At 46.7% G+C, this 19,418-nt stretch overlaps 7 protein-coding genes across 7 annotated transcripts; 4 read left to right on the top strand and 3 right to left on the bottom strand.

Annotated features, from left to right (window-relative positions):
* Nucleotides 1-499: 499 nt before the first annotated feature.
* A1O9_11877 (arsenical-resistance protein) lies at nucleotides 500-1,843 on the top strand (the record flags this gene model as incomplete). The annotated part of the gene is made up of 4 exons (XM_013399024.1): nucleotides 500-803; nucleotides 857-999; nucleotides 1,057-1,143; nucleotides 1,193-1,843. 4 exons carry the CDS (start codon nucleotides 500-502, stop codon nucleotides 1,841-1,843), a joined length of 1,185 nt encoding a protein of 394 aa, XP_013254478.1.
* A 963-nt stretch (nucleotides 1,844-2,806) lies between these two features.
* On the bottom strand, nucleotides 2,807-3,425 carry A1O9_11876 (uncharacterized protein). Its single transcript, XM_013399023.1, has one exon. The coding sequence runs from the start codon at nucleotides 3,402-3,404 to the stop codon at nucleotides 3,081-3,083; it is 324 nt and encodes a 107-aa protein (XP_013254477.1). The 5' UTR covers nucleotides 3,405-3,425; the 3' UTR covers nucleotides 2,807-3,080.
* Nucleotides 3,426-8,051: 4,626 nt separating this feature from the next.
* Nucleotides 8,052-8,595, top strand: A1O9_11875 (uncharacterized protein; the record flags this gene model as incomplete). Its single annotated transcript, XM_013399022.1, has 3 exons — nucleotides 8,052-8,189; nucleotides 8,258-8,372; nucleotides 8,453-8,595. Coding segments are annotated over 3 exons (396 nt in total), but the record flags the coding sequence as incomplete, so codon positions are not given.
* A 1,500-nt stretch (nucleotides 8,596-10,095) lies between these two features.
* On the bottom strand, nucleotides 10,096-10,917 carry A1O9_11874 (uncharacterized protein; the record flags this gene model as incomplete). Its single annotated transcript, XM_013399021.1, has 1 exon — nucleotides 10,096-10,917. The coding sequence occupies one exon, from the start codon at nucleotides 10,915-10,917 to the stop codon at nucleotides 10,096-10,098; it is 822 nt and encodes a 273-aa protein (XP_013254475.1).
* Nucleotides 10,918-12,703: 1,786 nt separating this feature from the next.
* A1O9_11873 (PiT family inorganic phosphate transporter) lies at nucleotides 12,704-14,419 on the top strand (the record flags this gene model as incomplete). Its single annotated transcript, XM_013399020.1, has 1 exon — nucleotides 12,704-14,419. The coding sequence occupies one exon, from the start codon at nucleotides 12,704-12,706 to the stop codon at nucleotides 14,417-14,419; it is 1,716 nt and encodes a 571-aa protein (XP_013254474.1).
* Nucleotides 14,420-14,933: 514 nt separating this feature from the next.
* On the bottom strand, nucleotides 14,934-15,930 carry A1O9_11872 (uncharacterized protein; the record flags this gene model as incomplete). The annotated part of the gene is made up of 2 exons (XM_013399019.1): nucleotides 14,934-15,513; nucleotides 15,563-15,930. The coding sequence occupies 2 exons, from the start codon at nucleotides 15,928-15,930 to the stop codon at nucleotides 14,934-14,936; spliced, it is 948 nt and encodes a 315-aa protein (XP_013254473.1).
* An 868-nt stretch (nucleotides 15,931-16,798) lies between these two features.
* Nucleotides 16,799-17,659, top strand: A1O9_11871 (uncharacterized protein; the record flags this gene model as incomplete). The annotated part of the gene is made up of 1 exon (XM_013399018.1): nucleotides 16,799-17,659. Exon 1 carries the CDS (start codon nucleotides 16,967-16,969, stop codon nucleotides 17,657-17,659), a length of 693 nt encoding a protein of 230 aa, XP_013254472.1. The 5' UTR covers nucleotides 16,799-16,966.
* Between the last annotated feature and the right edge of the window lie 1,759 nt (nucleotides 17,660-19,418).

The following is a 19,418-nucleotide window of genomic DNA, read 5'->3' as shown; positions in this document are numbered from 1 at the left end:
TACTCGGACGAGGAAGAGAATTAACACCGGGTATGAAGGTGTATTTGTGGAGTGATGTAGATATCTCAATTCAGTGAATGTACTCAGATACTAAAGGAAAACTTAGGAGCGACAGTATGCGCTTAGAAGTAGAGCAGAGCAGAGCAAGAACACGTGAACTGCTAATTGGCGGTAGAAAGAAGAAAGGTTTTGTGGGACGGTGACAAAATGGAGGTACTTGACTGGATGAGTGTAGATCGTGCTCTCCGCTTTGGTCCAGATCAGGTAAGATATGTCTTGGCTTAGTCACTGAGAGCTGATCATTGGCCTGATGAAATTCTGCCAAGGTGGCGGGATGTTACTTGTAACGAAGTACCGATGGGGAAACTAGAAACCATATCTGTACCTCTAGACACTGTCTTAACCCTTCTATTCACAACTTTGTACATATTTAGCCAAGTTCCTAATATCCACAGCTAGTATTGCCCACTCCTTCTTGAATATTCTCCTTCCAGCTGTTATGGAGTCTTCGCAGTCTACTTCGGATGTCGCTATAAACGCTCAACAGAGGCACGAACAAAAATTGCATCCCAAATCCACAGAGACCGGCGACGGCCAAATACAACCAGACGAAGAAAAAAAATGTACAGCTGAACCAATGGACTCCAAGAAATCTGTCTACGCCGGACTCGGCTGGCTCGACCGTCTTCTCGCACTCTGGATTTTGCTTGCCATTATCATTGGCATTTTGCTAGGCAACTTTGTTGACAGTGTCGGACCAGCATTACAGCGAGGAAAATTTGTTGATGTCTCTGTTCCTATAGGTGAGTAGGATAGAACAACTTGCTGGAGGTGAACGAAGCTAACTGGCGTGTAGCTGTGGGTCTTTTAGTAATGATGTATCCCATCTTGTGCAAAGTAAAGTATGAATCTCTACATAGGGTATTTGCGCATCGCCAGATTTGGGTGCAGTTGGCTTTTAGTGTTTTTGTCAATTGGATTGTTGCGCCTTTTCTAATGGTCAGTTACGCATATCTATCTAGCGAAGCGAACTGTGTGAATTCTGACGAGTGGCAGCTCGGGTTAGCCTGGGCTTTCCTCCCGGACGAACCGGGGTTAAGAAATGGGCTCATATTTGTCGGGCTGGCACGCTGTATTGCTATGGTTAGAGTCTACTACTCTCCTGATGCCTATAGACTGACTTTACCTTTAGGTCTTGATATGGACTGGTCTTGCCGGCGGCGACGAGGAATACTGTGCTATATTGGTCGCTGTGAATTCGATACTTCAAATGGTTCTTTACGCGCCTCTTGCAATCCTCTTTGTCAATGTTATCAGCCATGGAGCAGGGAGATCAGCCTCTTACACGGTCGTTGCACGTAGTGTTGGGGTCTTCCTTGGAATACCTCTTGGTGCGGCGGTTGCGACTCGATTTATGCTCCGTGCTGTCAATGCCAAGTGGTATGACCAGAAATTCATTAAATGGATTGCGCCTTGGTCGCTCATCGGACTACTCTACACTATCCTTGTTATGTTTGCGTCGCAGGGCAAACAGGTTGTGCATCAAATCGTCTCGGTTGTCCGGGTCGCGGCACCACTTATCGTTTACTTTGTTGTTGTCTTCTCTCTGACCCTGTGGATCACGAAGAAATTAGGCTTTGGATATAAGCTATCGGCCACGCAAAGCTTTACGGCAGCCAGCAACAACTTCGAGCTGGCGATCGCCGTCGCAGTCGCAACATTCGGAGCAAATAGTGACGAAGCATTGGCGACAACCGTTGGTCCACTGATAGAGGTCCCTGTTCTGATTGCACTGGTCTACTTTGTCAGGTGGATTGCACCGCGGTGGGGATGGAAAGATTAACTCACCGTTGGACAATGGACTGAAGGTAACTCGTATTGTGCAAATTGGAAATAGGCGGAGTTTTCAAAGGCACATTTACAGTTTAGAGAGTAATATCCCGTTGTCAAGAACAGCTAACGTTGGCATTGGCTACAAAAATCTTCATAGGAGCTTCAAGCTGGCTATTTACCACAGGGTAGTTGTGGCGAGAATCATTGATAAATAGGATATTTCCTTTTCGGGTTCAACTAGTTATTTTACTCCCCATAAGACTGAGTATGAGGTATTATCCTGTCCGATGTGCAACTAGTGCATTGTAGAAGTCAAGTCAACTGAATGATGTTAGTGTCAAAGCTTTGTCACTGCCCGGCCGCTATTGACTATGTATGTTTATGCTCTGAAGTCCGAGTCCTACGATCTAGCACAAAACGCTCCATTGCACTAAGAGTGACGAATTTCAGTGGTTCGTTAGAACGACAGGTGAAGAAGAAGCGATAAAAAGTCTCGTGCTTCCCTGTCAACAGTGCAAAGATCCAACGAGTGGATGATTATACTGCAACTACCTAGTAACAACACAATGGCCAACGGCTTTCCTGTTACCATTATGCTAAACAATGGGTAAATAATTGCTTCTCGATGTATCTGAGCAGTATTGGACGAAAGCTATAGGCCGACGGCCCCCTCGGTCACAGCAGAGTGGCGCACCTATTTGGGAGGACGTCGTAATAGGAGTCGGTTCTCATATCCGCCTTAAAGCTAGCAAGCGCAGATGCTCGAACATCATGTCGCTAAAGCTTTGATGCTGTTGGTTTTTGACGGATCACTGGTGACCTTGTCGTTTCCGTTTTACCAGTCCGTACGATTGAACTACATATACTTTGGCGGCGGCCCAGTATCCTCCTGCGACACTCCAGGCGTGTGCTGGCAGTGTCGGTGCGGATCGAACTAAGAGTCTTCGGAGGTCTGGTCCTGTAAATCACCAAATTATGAGCGGACAGGAGCGGACACAACTTGGATCGGCACTTCCAGAACGATGTTTCTGATGTAAATACCAGTAGCTTTCAGAAGAATAACCAAGCCGTATTGTCTCGCGGCGATTGCGCTGCAAAATGTCGGTGTAATGTCACCCGGTAATCTAATGGCGAAGGAGAATTCACTCCGCCATTCTGCAGTCGGCGACAAATTGTCCCTTACGGTATAGGCCTTGTGTCCGTTTGTTGACCGATGGGGACCAAATGCGTCTATCGGTGGCATAGCATCAATCTCCACGACTCTCCACGAAGTCACGGATCGATGGATTTGCTCCAGCTTTAGGACTTGGTCCTGAAGCCGATGGGGCCCATGAGCCGCCAAAAATGCTTGCACGTGCAGTTTCCGGGATGGCTGCGTAGAATAATACGTTTTTGCTCTCAGTCCTGGTATGATTCTGACACCAATTCTTTGCAAAAGTGTGATGAAGTCCCGAGTACCGAGGTTGTTGATTGACGGATGTAACACAGACCCGAATTAGAATTTCCGTGCTTTCGAACGTATGGCCCGCGACCATGAGTACAGGAGCGGGCCCAGCAGCGGCAAGAGTCATCGCATATTTCTGAAAAATAAAGCAAAACTGAGTGAAGAAGGAATGCAGGCCGGAATGTATATCGTTTGTCATTTCGAAATTGTCAAGGTCGAGTGGTTGGCCTAGCAACTAGATGAGGATCATCAGACAATTCGATTCGCGCTGGCTCATGACCCACTTTATATCTGGATTAAAGGGTTATGGTGCTTCTAAGATTCTCTTTATCGACGCTTTGGGTATGAACCCGGGATTCCCCTATCGTAATTTGATGTGTTAGCCAGATGGCCTTCGAGGCAGCTCCGAGGGCGCTTTACCTTCAAAATTAATCTGAACATGCCGGATAGTAAGGAGCACATTACTTGGAATCTTAACGACGCCACAAAGCTCCTGCAGTGGACCCCAGATGCCAACATTGGATGTCTTTTTAAGGCGATCACCGACTTCAGGGGTAGAACCGCGCAGGGTAATAGAGATGCTGGGTTTCGAATCCGGATCCTGCGACCTAGTTAAAGATTGCATCGTTGTGCAGACCATGAGAATATAACTTGATCAGTCAATAGCTGTGGAGCGTTATTTGTCGGGAATTGCAATCTTGCCTCTAGTGAGATGGCATTTATGAACGAAGCAATCCATGAAATCCGAAACTCCGAAGGATTCTTCTCTTTCCAAGTATTTCAGGCCGAGTGGAGGTAGAAGTCAGATGATGATGCTAAGAATGCAGGCTGAGCTAACAACCATCGAATGTCGAGAAACGTATTGTGTTCAGGGTCTTGCCTTTGTGTGAGTTGCTAAACGGTGTGTCAGCGCCTCTATGCAATTGGTACTTATTGTGTAGATTTGTAAGCCCATATGGGATTCCAGGAAAGATTGTCCCCATCTTGGAGCCTGCTTTGTGGAACAATAGGCTGCCTGCGGCCACAACATTAGGCGAACCTTTTGAAACAGCCTAGGAAACAATAGCGCGCTAGGGGCTAAGCTCCATTCACATCGGTCATTGCTTGCTATAGATTGGCTTGCCTCAATACATGACCACTTAAAAGAAGCTCCGCCGAGGCCAGCACCAAGTACCTAGGGATAGCTTCGGTGTGTGCTTGATGAAAGTTCTGCGTGACCTATTACCTCAATGAGCAGATGCGATATACAGGAGACAGATAGTCATTCAAACAGAATTCGTAGCACGTCGAGCAATGCTACAGGTTTCTTCTAGATAGTATCGTGCTTGCTATACACTTGGACATGTGTAATATCGTTCCCTACTGCGCATATGTAAAACTTAGGGGTGCTCAATGGAAGGGTATCGATTTTCCAAGTCAATGAGGCCACTAGATTGATATTTTCTCCGCCGCCACCGAAAGGACGACAACTGTCGCTGGACATAATTGGCTTCGGCTCGATCCCCTACATCACTACACGTACACACCCTCGTGATTGTATCCACGTGCACACATTATTGGCGTAGAATTCAGGCGGAAATCTGGCAAAAAAATGTGGTTGTGACCCTTATTGTCATATATACCTTGCAGCCTCATTGCTTTTGACTATATATTCCTTATTCTCCACCGAAGACTCTAATTTCCAGGGAAGCTGAAACGAACTTTTCAGAATGGATTTAAATCATCTACCTACTAAGCAATCGGTCGTCAGGGACGCCGTTCCCATTTCTCATCTTTCCAGATTGAGTGTACATGTTCAAAGAGGTAAGTCTTTGGCCGAGATAGACAGCGGTTTCGTTCTTAGGTTCTTTGATATTCTGGAGGTCTATAATGGGTGTTGGCGCTGGGGGAGAATGTCCTCTTTCATCTATCATCACTTTGGAATTTTCAACAGTGAAATGGCGGGAAGCGTTGATGAATGCCGTATTTGCAATGTGAGTACCCGAAGAAATGCCGGCAGGGATTTGGAAATCTAGCAGCGGTGCTGGTCTCCTTCATTTGCGCTGTCCGTTCAAAAGGACGTCTTGATTCCCGCCGCCACCGCCACCGCCGCGCAATGCCAGCTCGCTGCTGATAAAATCCGGCGGAGTATTGTTGCGTTTAGCACGGTCCCTGCTCTTATGGCAGTATACTTTCGCTTGACTATTCTAGAGACGCCACACTACACCGCATATATCGCAATGGACGTGGAGAAGGCTCGGGCAGAGGCTGAAACATATCTCCGTGGTAACCGACGGGGGAAATTAGAGGAAGGCCATACAATTGCCGCCGAGAGCCACATGCAGAATGCAACGCGAAAGGCTACTTGGTCTTAGTTCTTCGCGCACTTTGGCAATGGCGGCATGGGAAGATTTTGCCTGGGACTGCATGCTGATGATTCTTCATTGACGTCGCCTTCTGGGGCTTAGACTTGAACAATTCTGCTATCCTTGGCGCAATCGGGTATGCCGGCTCCAAAAACGTCTACAGCAACCTCTACAATAGCGCGGTCGGTAATTTGAGTCTCGTGGTCGCTGGCAACATACCAGGATACTGGGTGTCAGTTGCACTCATGGATACAGTTGGCCGCAAACCCATTCAGCTGGCCAGCTTCTTTATTCTCACGGTGTTCTGCATCATCGGATTTGCTTACCATTCGCTATAAGCACATGGGCTTCTAGCGTTATATGTCCATTGTCAATTTTTTTCCAACTTCGGAGCGAATTCTACAACATTCATTGGTAATTCCACTTGATGGGAGAGTGTCTATAGTTCACTGCTAAGAGTCGTAGTCCCTGGAGAAGTGTATCTCACACGTTTCCGCTCAATAGCACACGGCATCTCGGCCGCTGCTGGAGAGGTTGGTGCTATACTTGCTCAAGCATTGATCGGGCCACTAAGGAACAAGAATGGAACCAACAACTGGTTGAATCATGTCATGGAAATCTTCGCTCTGTTTTTGCTTTGTGGAATTTTCTCAACGCTACTCATTCCAGAGACAAGACGTCGAACATTAGAGGAACTGCCGAAGACTTAACATGGAGACAATCAAAGCACAGAGGTGTTGTCATAAAGTGAGTAATGGTCGCCACGGAAGCCGAATCAGGACCGCGAGAAGGGATTAATACCGAGCGCCAGAGATCCCGGAATTTGAGCTAGTCAGAGTTCTGCAGCATAGATGGCTTGCTTGTAACTGAGATTAGAGGGCTGCAGAGGTCCCTCTGCAGATTTTATGCTGAGCACAAGCAACGTTGCAACGCTAGATATGTCCTGGTAATTCTATCTTTGCACGTACTTGGAAAACTATATAGCTCCTTAAAGTGTCCGTTGCGGCTTTTATATGAACCCAGCCTTCCCATCCATGCACATCATCCTAGATCGAGAGGAAACGTGCAAGTAACTGCGGCTTATGGGTGTATCTATCAACATGTGACTCGTCAAAGACATGCACATAGAAACGCTAGCTTGTAGGATGATCCTATGATCGGTGCTGCACCGTCCGCATCAAACTTGGAAACAATATCATTTGCGTACATCTACAACATAACAATCACTTAGTGGTTTTCAGAATTGCATAAACATAAATGCAGTGCCGCTTAACTTGCGTTAACGCTATCACGGCCGAGTGGGCTCACAGAAGTCTGTGCATTCCTTGAAGACGCTAATTTGTTTTGCAACTCTACACTCACCTCGACAAGGTTGAGTTGGCCTATTAGGCGCATAAATACCATGCTTCACGGCTTAAAGCACGGGCAGTGAGGCAGGGAACAAGCGCATGTAGCTTCGATTATTGCGCCGACTACTCGTTCTACCTGACTTTCACCTCGAGAAGATCGAGGAAGCTGGGTCATCATATATCACGATATACTGCATGCCCGAGAAGATCATGTAATAAAACACAGCCATGCTGCATCTTCTGGCACACTTGCTCGACCTCGGCGTTTAACACTGCAAGGTTATCAACGCCCAACATCAGAGCCCAGCTTTGAGGAGCCTCAACATCACTCCGGCAATCCTACCAAATAGAGCAGCTCAAGATCAAAAGGCTGCGTACGGTGCAGTGTGAAGGTAGCAATATCGGTAGTGTTGAAGAAAAACAGGTGCAATTGCCATGGTGAGCGAGGTGCCTTATAAGTTGCTGGTGTGCACAATGGAGGTAGAATTTGGTTTTATATCTTGCGGCAGGCTTAGCAACTTCGGAATAGACATTTGCGCTTCATCTTTGTCATCTGCGGCACCGTCCCTTCTTGGGTAATTTTGCGTTGGATGTATTAAGCTTTTCACACTAATTTTGTTCGGCGGTGGGCAATACTCTTGGGCCAAATTTCCGCGATGGCTGAATCCCAAGCCGCGGTGTGTCATTCAAAAATTTTAATTGGTCAGGATTGGTTGAATGGAGCATTCCTTGATCAACACCAAAAGTTGCGGTTACATAAAAAAGCTTACGCTTGCGTTCTGGGGAACGAAGTTCTGCTATAAACCCATTCACGAACCATCTCAGGCGGGCGTTCACTGTTCGCATGTGCCAAATTCGAGATACTTCAGCTTTTAGAACCTGATCCTCGCGGGAACCACGCACCGAATGCCTAGCCTTCTGCGTGTAGTTGAGCCAAGCGTTACGTTGTTTCCAGGATTAGGGCGCAGAAGATCACGATACCTCGCAATCACCCCTTGCGCTACACAGTCGAAACATCCACGTTCCAGTTTTTCGTCTCGAATTCAACCGAGAGGAATGGAACCCGATTCGTCCCCGCCCTGGGAACAGATAGTTCCGCAGGCCCGCTGTATTTCACCAACGTCGATCACAAGGCATGAAGTTCTAGAGATGCTGGAGGCAAGTCAGAAGCCGGGTGCTGAGTTCTTACTCGTTGATGTCCGAAAGAATGACCATCAGGTTAAGGACCTTCGACAGCCTTCCACAAAGGTGACTACGGCTGATTATCACTGACATTATTAGTGCAGGGTTCAACTATTTCTGGGTCTCTAAATATGCCAATCCAAACTCTCCAACCAAGTTTGCCGACTCTTTACCGCTTCTGCGTTGCTGCCAAAGTTAAAAAGGTCATCTTCTATTGCGGTGAGAGATATTCCCCACGACTTTATCCCTATCCAAGGCTACTTCTAGGGTAGCCAACGGTGCTAATATAAATGTGTAAGGACATTCTACTGGACGGGGCCGAAGAGCCGCCGGCCTCTTTGACGATGAGGTCAGGAACCACGAGGGAGATACAAATATCGAGAGCTTAGTGTTGAGTGAAGGATTTAATGGATGGTCGACTGCAGGCGAGTTATTCGACAGGTACAAGACATCCCAGACCACTTGAGCAACAATCGGTCTCGTGCTTTCTTCACAGTTGCTCAGCTTCGTTTACTACAAACTGAACTACACGCGACGCCACTGTCCTAGGTCAAGGCCGGAATTTCTGGCGTGGATGCTACGCTCTTTCTACATAATAAAGAGTAGTTCACGTCCCTCCCGTGGAAAATAGTCGCGGTGTTGGACGATTCATATGAATCAAGAGAACAAAACCTGAACAATTTTAAAATGTTTGATTATTTGAGAGGACAGGGTAAGAGACCTGAACCGACCATTATGACAGGCGAGGAGAATGCTTAGCAAGCTAGTTGTATGTACGCTCACCTGTTTACCAAATCAACATAGAAATCGAGCTTGCTTGAACGACAGAATTGGGATCTGAACTCGAGCATGCTTCCCTAAGTCAGTACACACCTCTTTGATCCTTGCCAGCATTATTCTGCTTCCTCATATCTCCATTCTTTTATTTAGACAAGGGACTCACTTGACTGCGCCTGATTAGTAGGATTGCAAGGATTGTAGCTTTGAGCCTCCTTGTCTGCATAGGACGTAGCCTGATGAATGTGGATCTCTTGCAGGACAATATGTCGCAAAAGAACCGGATGCCGCTGACTTACCGCACCTTACCAGCTTTGCACCCAGCTGGCAGGGTATTAACCTACTTACGTAGTTTTCCATTGCACTCATCCCGATACTCATATTAGCAGCGGTTTAATCAATCAAGCCCCGTCTTCATGTTACACATTTTCCCTTAGCTTAGGTTTGCCAACTAAAATGATTATGGGGATATAGTACGGCCCACGAACGCCCCAGCATTGCTGTGCGAGATTTGATTAAAAAAAAGTAGGTAGTGTTTTAATAAGAGAACTTGGCATAAAAGAGCCCAATGGAAATTTTTCCTTTTTGACCCCGAAACTATGAGAAAACCTCTAGTCACTTTCGGTGTATTCATACTCTTTAAATTCGGGGAAAGTAGATTAAGAATAATAGGGATGCATACTTCCGCTGGAGTCACTCACAACAGGTAGGGAGACTACCTTGTGGTTCATGGGATTCCCCACCGAACAGCAACCACCTATAGCGATCACTGACTCGTCACCCGAAGCGAGGCGACGGTACTTAGTAGTAATGAGCCGAAAGGCAAGTAAGAGCTACCCGAGAATCTTGCGGTGTAAGCGTTGATAGTGATTTGACGCCCTATCTGGCCAAACTCAATAATCATAAGCATATGTACCGCCCAAATCTAACGGATAGAAAGAGAGTATCAACGAAATCTTCAGCATTCGACCTGATTTCCATCATCTGCCCAATCTCGTTGTGCTGCTAGATTAACGTTAGCTCGGATTAACCCGATCCGCTATTCTTCTCCCTGTCACATCGTCAGCACAATTCACCTTTCACATCGGAGACAACTTTGAACGAGAGGGACTTACACAACGGTGTGTCAACATTCGCCTGCCTCGCCTCTTACATGAGTTCCCTGCTAATTCATTTTGGTAGACACTTCATCTATATTTGTATCTTGCGTCTGAGGTTGCTTCTGTGACTCAGCGGTAGTGGTCCCCGTATCACCCTTTTTGGAATAATAGACTGTAGTAGCTGGGCGTATAATCGTCCGATCACTGGCGTCGGTCACATTGATCACATCTGCATCTCCGGTGCAAGCACCATGGCCGTAGCCGGGACTGTTGTAGATCGTGGCTGTAGGTGCACTCGATGCCGATGATCCCCCAATATGACTTTGACTTGCCCCCATCGCAGGTATCGGACTTGGTGAAGCTTCGTGGATTTGTTGACGCGCCCGCCGCATGAGTCGTTCTTGGCGGACCATCAGGTTCGTAACATTAACGGGGCAGTAGCCTCGCGGGAAGGCGGATCTTTTGCACATCGGACATAAGGAGGAGTTACCGCTAAGGAACAGATCGATACATCTGGGGTGGAAGATGTGACGGCAAGGGAGTTCACGGATGGTACTTTCGTTGTGGATGAAATTGTCAAGGCAGATGGGGCAAGTCGGCTGGGGAAATAGTACTTGTCGTACAGGCGCTTCGTTAGCTGTAGCTGGGGCACCTTCTGATCCCGAGGTGTAAGTATATTTTGGTAGTTTTTCGACGAGATCTTGAGGAATGTGAAGGCGTTTAATTCCAAGAGCTTCAAGGTCGACTTCGCCGTTGGCAATGCGAAGGGAGAGGAGGGTGCGCTGCCGGTGCTGGACAACCAGGGTAAGAACGCCGACGGCTAGGCTGATAGCAAATACGGTGATTAGGAAGATCCATTGCGACGACAGTGAGCCGTGGTCTGACATATCGCAATGATAGAATAACTCATCCCATGCGTTACAGCTTTTTTGCCGTCCTCACGACAACTAACGGGTGATTGAGTATCAGCTCTCTTCGACCTGTTTTGGACTGCCTTTAGCTACTAGAGGATAGTTACCAGTAGTTCTCATCAGACACTTCGTTGAAATTTGATATTCTAGTACCTAAAGTCCACTTCCTGGGATGGAGTCCCAGGAAGTGGACGAGGCTAGCGCTTTGTCAGTGAAGGTGCTTAATTGGCTGGCCCTCCGATTTAACTTTCCACTTTCCAGCCCCGCAAACTTTAGATTCGCTGGCCGGCTGAGAGTTTGAGAATACAGCCCTCGACTCGATTAATAAACAAGATTATAGGCTCTTAGAGTACCTTGATCACAAGACACTCATGGCTTTGAGGGGATGTGAGCTTTTCTAATTCGAGAGACTTCGATGGCATCCGTACCTGGTTAGGACGCCCGGTGATCATCCTTTGCCACAATTTCCCTACTCTGAACTCTCTAGACTGTGTTGTTCGACTGTTTACGAAATCCTAGACTTGCAGAAATCCGATTACGAATTCAACGAAGCGGTGCGGTTAAGCACGTGTGAGTCGCGTGACAAGTTTACCTTAGCCTGCTGTGACCCTTCCGAAAAGATGTTGGTTACTACCGATCCCCAAACCATACCACTAGAGCAACACGTATGCCAACCACTCATGGCTCTCTCTAGCCCTGCCTTGTCAAGCCATTCCTATCGCACGATTACAAGTGGTCTGTATCTGCTACACGAAGTTGTGCTCGACCAGGTAAAAGCTATGTTGAACCTTTTATTAATAGCCATGTCTTAAAAGTCAAGGGATATTAGTGTAATGGACTAAACCTAGGTCTTCTATTCTACCTAAATCACTGGAGCAAGCACCCAAGAGCAGTTAGGTGCAAGAATACCTTATTTATAGCTTACTTACGTACAGCTTCTGCAGCAATAGCGCCAACCCCGGGGTTGTGCTATGGAGTGTAGTAGAGGTTCAACAAGTATTTCGGTAGAAGGCCGATGACCGAATTCCCTCTACTTACGGTATTGAGCTAGATTCTCAGAGAAAACATCTATAACAATGCGGGATTCGGTTTAACATTGAAATCCGGCACACCTTGTCGAATGTTGAAATCCATGCTAGTCGTGGTCGTCTTTCCTCCTTACTAGTTCAATCTTGGCTTTGTCATTCCTTTCGCTTAATTCGAAAGGCCAAGCGATGCTAGAATTAGTAAAGCATAACGCTAAGGCTGCAAGATAATGGAAATGAACGAGCAAGGTTACAGAGGACTTCCCATTTGTTCTTCTTATCGAGGTATCTAAGGGACTGTTCATAGCAGTTACAGTTTCTGACATAGCTAGTCAACTAGAGGTTGTGGGGGGTTATGAACTTGAAGAGCATTGAGTACGAGGTTATTTCTAATTCATGGCTGGTACGACTGACATATGAAATTCCTTCTTTCCAGGCCAAAGTATGTGTCATGAAAGGAATGATTTGGCGCGCTACTTAGCAATGCTTATTCTTGGCCTGTCACAGTGAGTCGCCTCCTTTGAAATTGTCCAAGACGTAGAAGCATACAATCGGACTTATTGCACAAAACATGTGCTGTCAATATAGCATGCTATTGGATCTAAGGAACATGTTTATTGGGGTGTAGCGTTTTCTTTCTTAGCCAGGAATGATGTATTTAAAGGTGTTGTCAGCATTCCTAGAAGGGAACTGTTAACTTTCAGTATCTAACTCCTCTGACCTGTTGAACTTACAATATGGCTCCCCCAGCAACGGCTCCATATGATTGGATTCTTGCCATTACATCTATTGCTTTCACCTTCAGCGCCTTTGGCAATGGAGCAAACGACGTTGCAAATTCCTTTGCCACCTCAGTTGCGGCGAGGACCTTGACCATGGCTCAGGCAGGCCTCATATCGATGGTCACTGAGTTTGTTGGTGCCGTTGCGCTTGGGTCCCGTGTGACTTCTACAATCAAAAATGGCATATTTTCAATCGACCATTTCAATGATAGACCTGGAGCTTTGATGGTAGTCATGGGTTGTGCTGAAATTGGAAGTGCTACTTGGCTAATGGTAGCGAGCGGCTTTGGAATGCCAGTGTCCACTACTCATACTATTGTGGGCGCTCTCACCGGGGCGGGAATTGCCTCTCAAGCTTCAATTAAGTGGTCATGGCAGTCAGGAAGTCTCTCCCAGATTGCAGCATCATGGGCTATTGCACCTATACTTGCTGGTTGCTTCTCTGCCATTATCTTCGCTTCGCTCAAATACACAGTTCTGGAACGCAAGGAGTCGCTGAAATGGGCAATGCGGCTCATTCCCCTCTATATTGCTTTCACTGCCAGTATCTTGGCCCTCTTCATCGTGATAGAGCTACCGACAGCTCCGTCCCTCGAGGAATTTGGTGCCGGAAAAGCCGTTGGAATAATCCTAGGTGTCTTCTTCGGCGTCCTAGTTATTGCGATGGTATTTTTCAAACCTTATTTCTATCGACGCATTATTAGACAAGATTCAAGGATCAAATACTGGCACCTACCCTTGGGCCCGCTTCTCTGGCGTGACAATGCGCCTCTCTATTTCCCTGGACAAGTAGATGGAGAGTACGTAAAAGACTACTATGCCGATCCTTATCAGAATGCAACTTATCCTTCGCCGCCAATTCAGGCTATAGACCAAGAGGAAACTTTAGAAAAAGCAGCCAATACCGTTGACCCTGGCGACCAGGCTCAGAGCAGTGACCGAACCATTCGTAATGAGCTCGAAGCGACGAGAGCTATGAGTCCAGTAAGCCCAAGGCAAAGGTTCCTCGATCCGGTATCACATCTAAAAATCACTCACCCAAGACGATTATTTGGGTACATCAAGTTTATCTTGCTGCAAGGCGTGACTCGCGACTGCGTTACCCACGACTCAACATCGCTTCGCGATGTCCATGCCCGCGCTAGCAAATATGATATCCGAGTCGAGCACCTATGGACATACTGTCAGGTCGCATCCGCTATGATTATGTCAATTGCTCATGGTAGCAACGATGTCGCAAATGCAGTTGGCCCCTGGGCAGCTAGCTACCAAACTTACAAGGACGGAGTCGTATCCACACGATCTCCAACCCCGGTTTGGTTCCTTGTTATCGCTGGATTTCTGTTAGGAGCGGGATTCTGGTTCTATGGATTTCACGTCGTTCGTTCCTTGGGCAACAAGATCACGCGAATGTCTCCTACTCGTGGTTACAGTGTAGAGCTGGGTGCCGCAATCACTGTTCTACTAGCGTCGCGTCTGAGCCTTCCTGTCAGTACTACGCAGTGCCTGACAGGGTCTGTTCTAGGGGTCGCGCTTATGAACTTTGATCTACGCGCCACTAATTGGAAACAAGTTGCGTTCATCTTTTCAGGATGGGTCTTGACATTACCGTGCTCAGGTTTGATTTCTGGACTGCTTTGTGTTATGGCATTAAACGCACCAAGCCTTTAGTGTCGTCAACAGTGAAAGACCCATTTCACGAGCCTGCCACATTAGGCCCTTTATACATGCCTGTCAAGCAGAATCAACATGGACTTCTACGGAGTTGACTTTACGATGACCACGGTCAACCCCAACAGAAGGTAGCTTAATTACTGAACTAATTAACATCGTTTAGCTAGGAGGAGAAGCATAGCTAATAAAGATACTAGTGAATATTACTTCTGGAATTAGAAGCTAAAGTTCCGCTTTACACTCTAGTAAGCCTCTAGTATATATCACTTTTTAGGTATAATAGGACTAGCTCTGCTATAAGTACTAATTATATAAATTCTACATTTATAGGAATAGATATCCAGCCCTAAGTAGCGCAAGTAAATGTAGCGTCCTGTAGCGTCGGGCCCTTAACGAGCTCTTACTGCTGTGCCTATACGGAGCAAGAGATCTAGAAAAGCTATTTTTAGTCTAGAATGTCCAAATCTAAATCTAATCTAGGTTGACTTTCCTCTACCGATGCCTTCATAATTTAATCTAAGTCCTTTGCGAGAGGCTTTCGTTCGCTGAAACGATCACTAAACAAGCCAAAGTGCGGCCGCATGACAATAGTATATTTCACAAACTCTTCGGCACAGTCGACAACGCGATCTCGATTACCCCCTGGCATCAGCCTAGAACCCCCCTCAGCAGCGCCATCTTCGGTAAATAAAGTGTACGCCTGGGGAACGGATGACTGGTTCGGAATAGTGAACATTCGCATCCACCTGCCTAGGACACGAAGGCTATTGATAGTATTGAAAGACTGCGAACCTCCAGAGACCATGGCTAATCCTAGGGTGCGTCCTTGTGTCGGCCGCACCGATCCTGTACTCAAAGGGATCCAGTCGATTTGGTTCTTGAAAACTGCTGTTAAATTGCCGTGTTGTTCCGGCGAGACCCAAAAGTGCCCGTCACTCCAGCGACTCAATTCCCGTAGCTCTTGTACTTTCGGATGGTTATGTTGCTGGTCGTCCTTAACCGGTAAACCGTGAGGATCGTAAACCCGAACGTCGCAGCCGAGGCGCCAGAGGATACGCGAAATCTCGAACGCGAGTAATTTCGAGTAAGATCTAGAGTCTTGAGCCAGTGCTACCGCTTTTAGGGTGGAGATATACTTACCTCTGCCGGAGACTCCCGTAAAGTACCAAAACCTTTATCCTCTCTCCCCTCAACTCCATTTCGTTATGCGCTAATTCAGTTGCGGTCGCCAGCTCCAATCTACTAATCCAGTCTTGTCGTTGGATTTCGTCCGGGAGAAGAAATGGTCGATACCTTGAGCGGACCAGAGAGTCATCTTTGGATGGTGGGATTGCAAGTGATCGATGTGCAAAATGGGGGTCTCGGTGAGGCTTTAGAACAACGCGCATTGCTGCTGTATTGTTCAAATCACCATTGAGAGGCTCTAATTTTTCGATCCCTTTTAACATCCGAGGATCTTTCGCCTCAGCACAGACAGGTAAGCGGTCAAGGGGTGTTGCGACAGCCATGGTGTGGATTTCAGATGTTAATTTCGTTGTCGAGGTGAGGTTCATGTATCGAAAGAGCCCAAGCGCAGTTATGGGAAGTTGGGCAGGATTCAGTAAACGTGATGTAAACCAACGCTGGGTTGTATGGAGAATATACATAGGCTTGGCCTAAATCTCAATCCCATAGAATAGGTTGCAACAATAAGTGTAGGTAGGGATGGAAGAAGTAGCGCCAGCAGCTAGAACAATAAGAGGAAGGAAGAGCAGGACACGAAAGCGACCATCACTTAGTCACTCAGCTGATTTGATTGGGTGATGAAATTGGCTGCTAAAGCTGGAAGGTCATAGAAGCGGCTGACGGTGGTTCGCGTCAGCGAGTCTCCACCGCTACTCCCTCCGCCATTGAGCCTCAGCGCCAAGGCTTCTAGCTCGGAGGTGTCTTGCAACTCTCTCACGCTTAGACAGGACCTTGCCACTCAGCTCCCGTTAGATGGTCCTTTATCTATATAACCTCTCTGGTCCCGCCCGGAGTCAGCAATCGCTAAGTAATTAAAGGGGTTTAATAGAGACACGTGAACGAAAGACTACCAAGCTCGGCCCTGCCACTTGGCGCTACTGCTCGTTATTTGCAGCTTTGCCAACCGGCTCCTTCCTAACCTTCGTGACACCCGAAAATATTCTCCTGGAGGCAGTAAATAGCGGTGCAATTATGTATTATCGACATTATAAGCCCCTATGACGCTGTACCTTCAGTCTACCCTTGCGCTAAACTAGGAATTACTTTAGAATATAACACTAGATGCCTAATCTGGGATGGATAACATGGCTTCCGAGGTGTGTCGCCAAGGCAACAGCGTTAACATTGAGACAGACTACTCATGCATCCTAGAAATCGTTACTCCGACAGCAGATAGAAAGAAACCGGGTCAACCAGCGTAACTGTCGTGCCCGGCGTCAAGGCTACATACGAGATCTCGAGCAGCGTGTCCGGCGGTTCGAAAGCGAAAGGCTTCAAGCCACTAGAGAGGTTCAAGCGGCCGCTCAATCGGTGAACAATATGAATCAACGACTAATATGGATACTCGAATCACAATTTGGCATCAGCAGACGCCAAATCGACGAATACCTTTGGGGATCGAACTTCGCTCCGGATATCGAGACACGGAGCCCTTTGCCGCGGATGAATTCAAACCGAACGTCCGCAAGTCCTAAGCGGTTACCGCAGACCCTTATGCTCCCCTCTGATCCTGAGCGAATTTCCCAGGCCAAGACCCGCCTTGACCAAGTCTTAGAAGGTTTGTCGGTAGCGGGTGAGGAAAGTCAAATCGACGGACGGGTAACACCACCACCTGGGTCCGAACCCGTATCTGCCGTTGTCTGTCCGGAATATGCACATTGTCCACAAGAAACACTAGTTATGTCTGAGGTTTCTTTGCCTCAGTATCACTCTACACCAGCTGACGAAACAGTCCCTCCAGATCAGCAAGACAATAATGACAAATACAATCCTGAGTCTAGTCATCACTTGCATTGTATTCCTGAAAATCAGTCTCAATATACCCACGACTTGTCCGGAGAGCGCATGGACGCTTGTGCCGGAGAAACGTCGTGTGAAGAAGCCGCAAGCATAATTGTGAGCCTACGGGGCAACAACGTTCAGGAAGAGGTATGGAGTGAGCTAGGTTGTAGCGCAAAACAGAGCTGCCGAGTTAAGACTACCTCAGTCTTTGAGCTCCTGGACAAGGAATAACTACTATCTGTGGGTCCTGAAACCTGGTTCTTTGGAGCACCAAAGGATCTTCGAAAGAATTGATAGCCTACAATGGGCAAGAAATGTTGTGGTGGACATTAATCTTTTCGCTGTCCACGTGAAGAGCAGATAATTCTGGAGGATTTAGTTTACCACAAGTACCGTCGACTCTTTCAACGACCAAGTAGTACCAAATTAGATACAGCCACAGGCACAACCTACCACTCCTTCTCATGAGCGGGAGATTTATCTAAACGGCTATTTAATATCCGAAAATCATTCCTGAGAATGCAATCGCAGCCTAATTGTCGAGAACCCAGTTACTGCGCCGCGACTTCCCGGGGTCCGCCCGCTACGACTAATATGACATGTAAGAGTAGTTGAAGCACATAAAAAGCTTCCACCATCAGTGCACATCTAAGTACAATAGCAACCAAGCTAAAACGGACTTCACTAGCTATTAAAAATTTCTCGGACCGTTTCGATGTCTCCCTTGAGATGTGTCCCTATAGACTAGTGCGGTGTAATATCCCGGGAGAGCTTCTCCAACTGATTGAAATCCGAGATGTATACTACCACTGATAGTAATTACGCTCCAGATCTGGAATATAGCCATCTGCCAGGCGAAACCAGAAATGGTAGCATTTCTCCATATTGGCCGTGCTTCCTGACTGCTACTCATTGGGTGATACGTTCGTATATCCCACGAAGCCGGTGGTAGCCTATCACTCTAGGCGGTATCCCTAGTACTACCCTTTTAGGGCGACGGAGCAGGATCGTTCCTATAACTCGGGCGATCTGAAAATCCAAAGAACTCATTATCAGCGCCGACTAACCTTGATGGCTAGGAGAGGATAGGAGACAATGATGGGAAATTCTCAAAAGATGAAGGTAGGAAATTGGCACTACAACGGGGTGGGGCGTATCATCCGAATTTTAATTGATCGAATGTAGAATACAATGAAAGAAATTCCCACTCCTAATTCCCGAATGCAATCTTTCATGCCGTGGTACATCTAAGTAGTGATACCAACATCGATCGACCATGCAATGCAGTTACTAACATATAACTTTCAACGAATCTTCAGTAATTCTGAAGTCTATTTTGAGCCTAAAGCAATTAGCCGTACACACAGCCAAATCGACTCAACGCACTCTAGTATCTACGCTATCCCATCTTCTCTATTTGTGAGAGCGGGGATGAGGAAAATGCTCTCAGCCCGAAAAATAGAGTGGCATGTCCACTAGCTTTAGTATAAGGGCAATATAAGAATCGCGGCAAGATATTGCTAAGTCTTAAAAATTAAAATCCCCCGGATGCTACTACTTAGCACCGCTACTTATCACTTAACCGCTAATTATATAAGAACTTCAGCTACGGCTCCGAGGCGTATAGCCTTTATCTATATTTTAGACCGAATAGCCCAGTAAGCCCTAGGCTACCGTAGTATTATAATCCGAGCTGCAAGTAGTTCTAATTAAGGTAGGGTTCCTTAATAGAGTGAGTATTAGAGTGTTGACTAAGATAATAAAGGGAATACTTATTCGTCGGACTATATCCTAAAATATAGGTATAGGATTACTAACGAAGTTAACTACGAACTATACTATCTAGGTAAAGGAGCGTATATATATAATATTTAAAGTATTACTTTAGTATATTACTATATTAGAAGTAATATAGTAATATAGTAATATATCTTTTAGTTACGTAATATAGCCTCGTTCTCTATCGACTAACCTTCCTTAAACTATCCCT

Source organism: Exophiala aquamarina, assembly GCF_000709125.1.
Source record: "Exophiala aquamarina CBS 119918 chromosome Unknown aczIA-supercont1.20, whole genome shotgun sequence".
Classification (NCBI taxonomy): Eukaryota; Fungi; Ascomycota; class Eurotiomycetes; order Chaetothyriales; family Herpotrichiellaceae; genus Exophiala; species Exophiala aquamarina.
Note: the sequence above shows the minus strand (reverse complement) of the source record. Positions and strands in the feature narration are given on the sequence as shown.

Bases quoted from the DNA above. Each gene is read 5' to 3' on its own strand.
- A1O9_11876 (XM_013399023.1), bottom strand. From the start codon at position 3,404: ATGACTCTTGCCGCTGCTGGGCCCGCTCCTGTACTCATGGTCGCGGGC.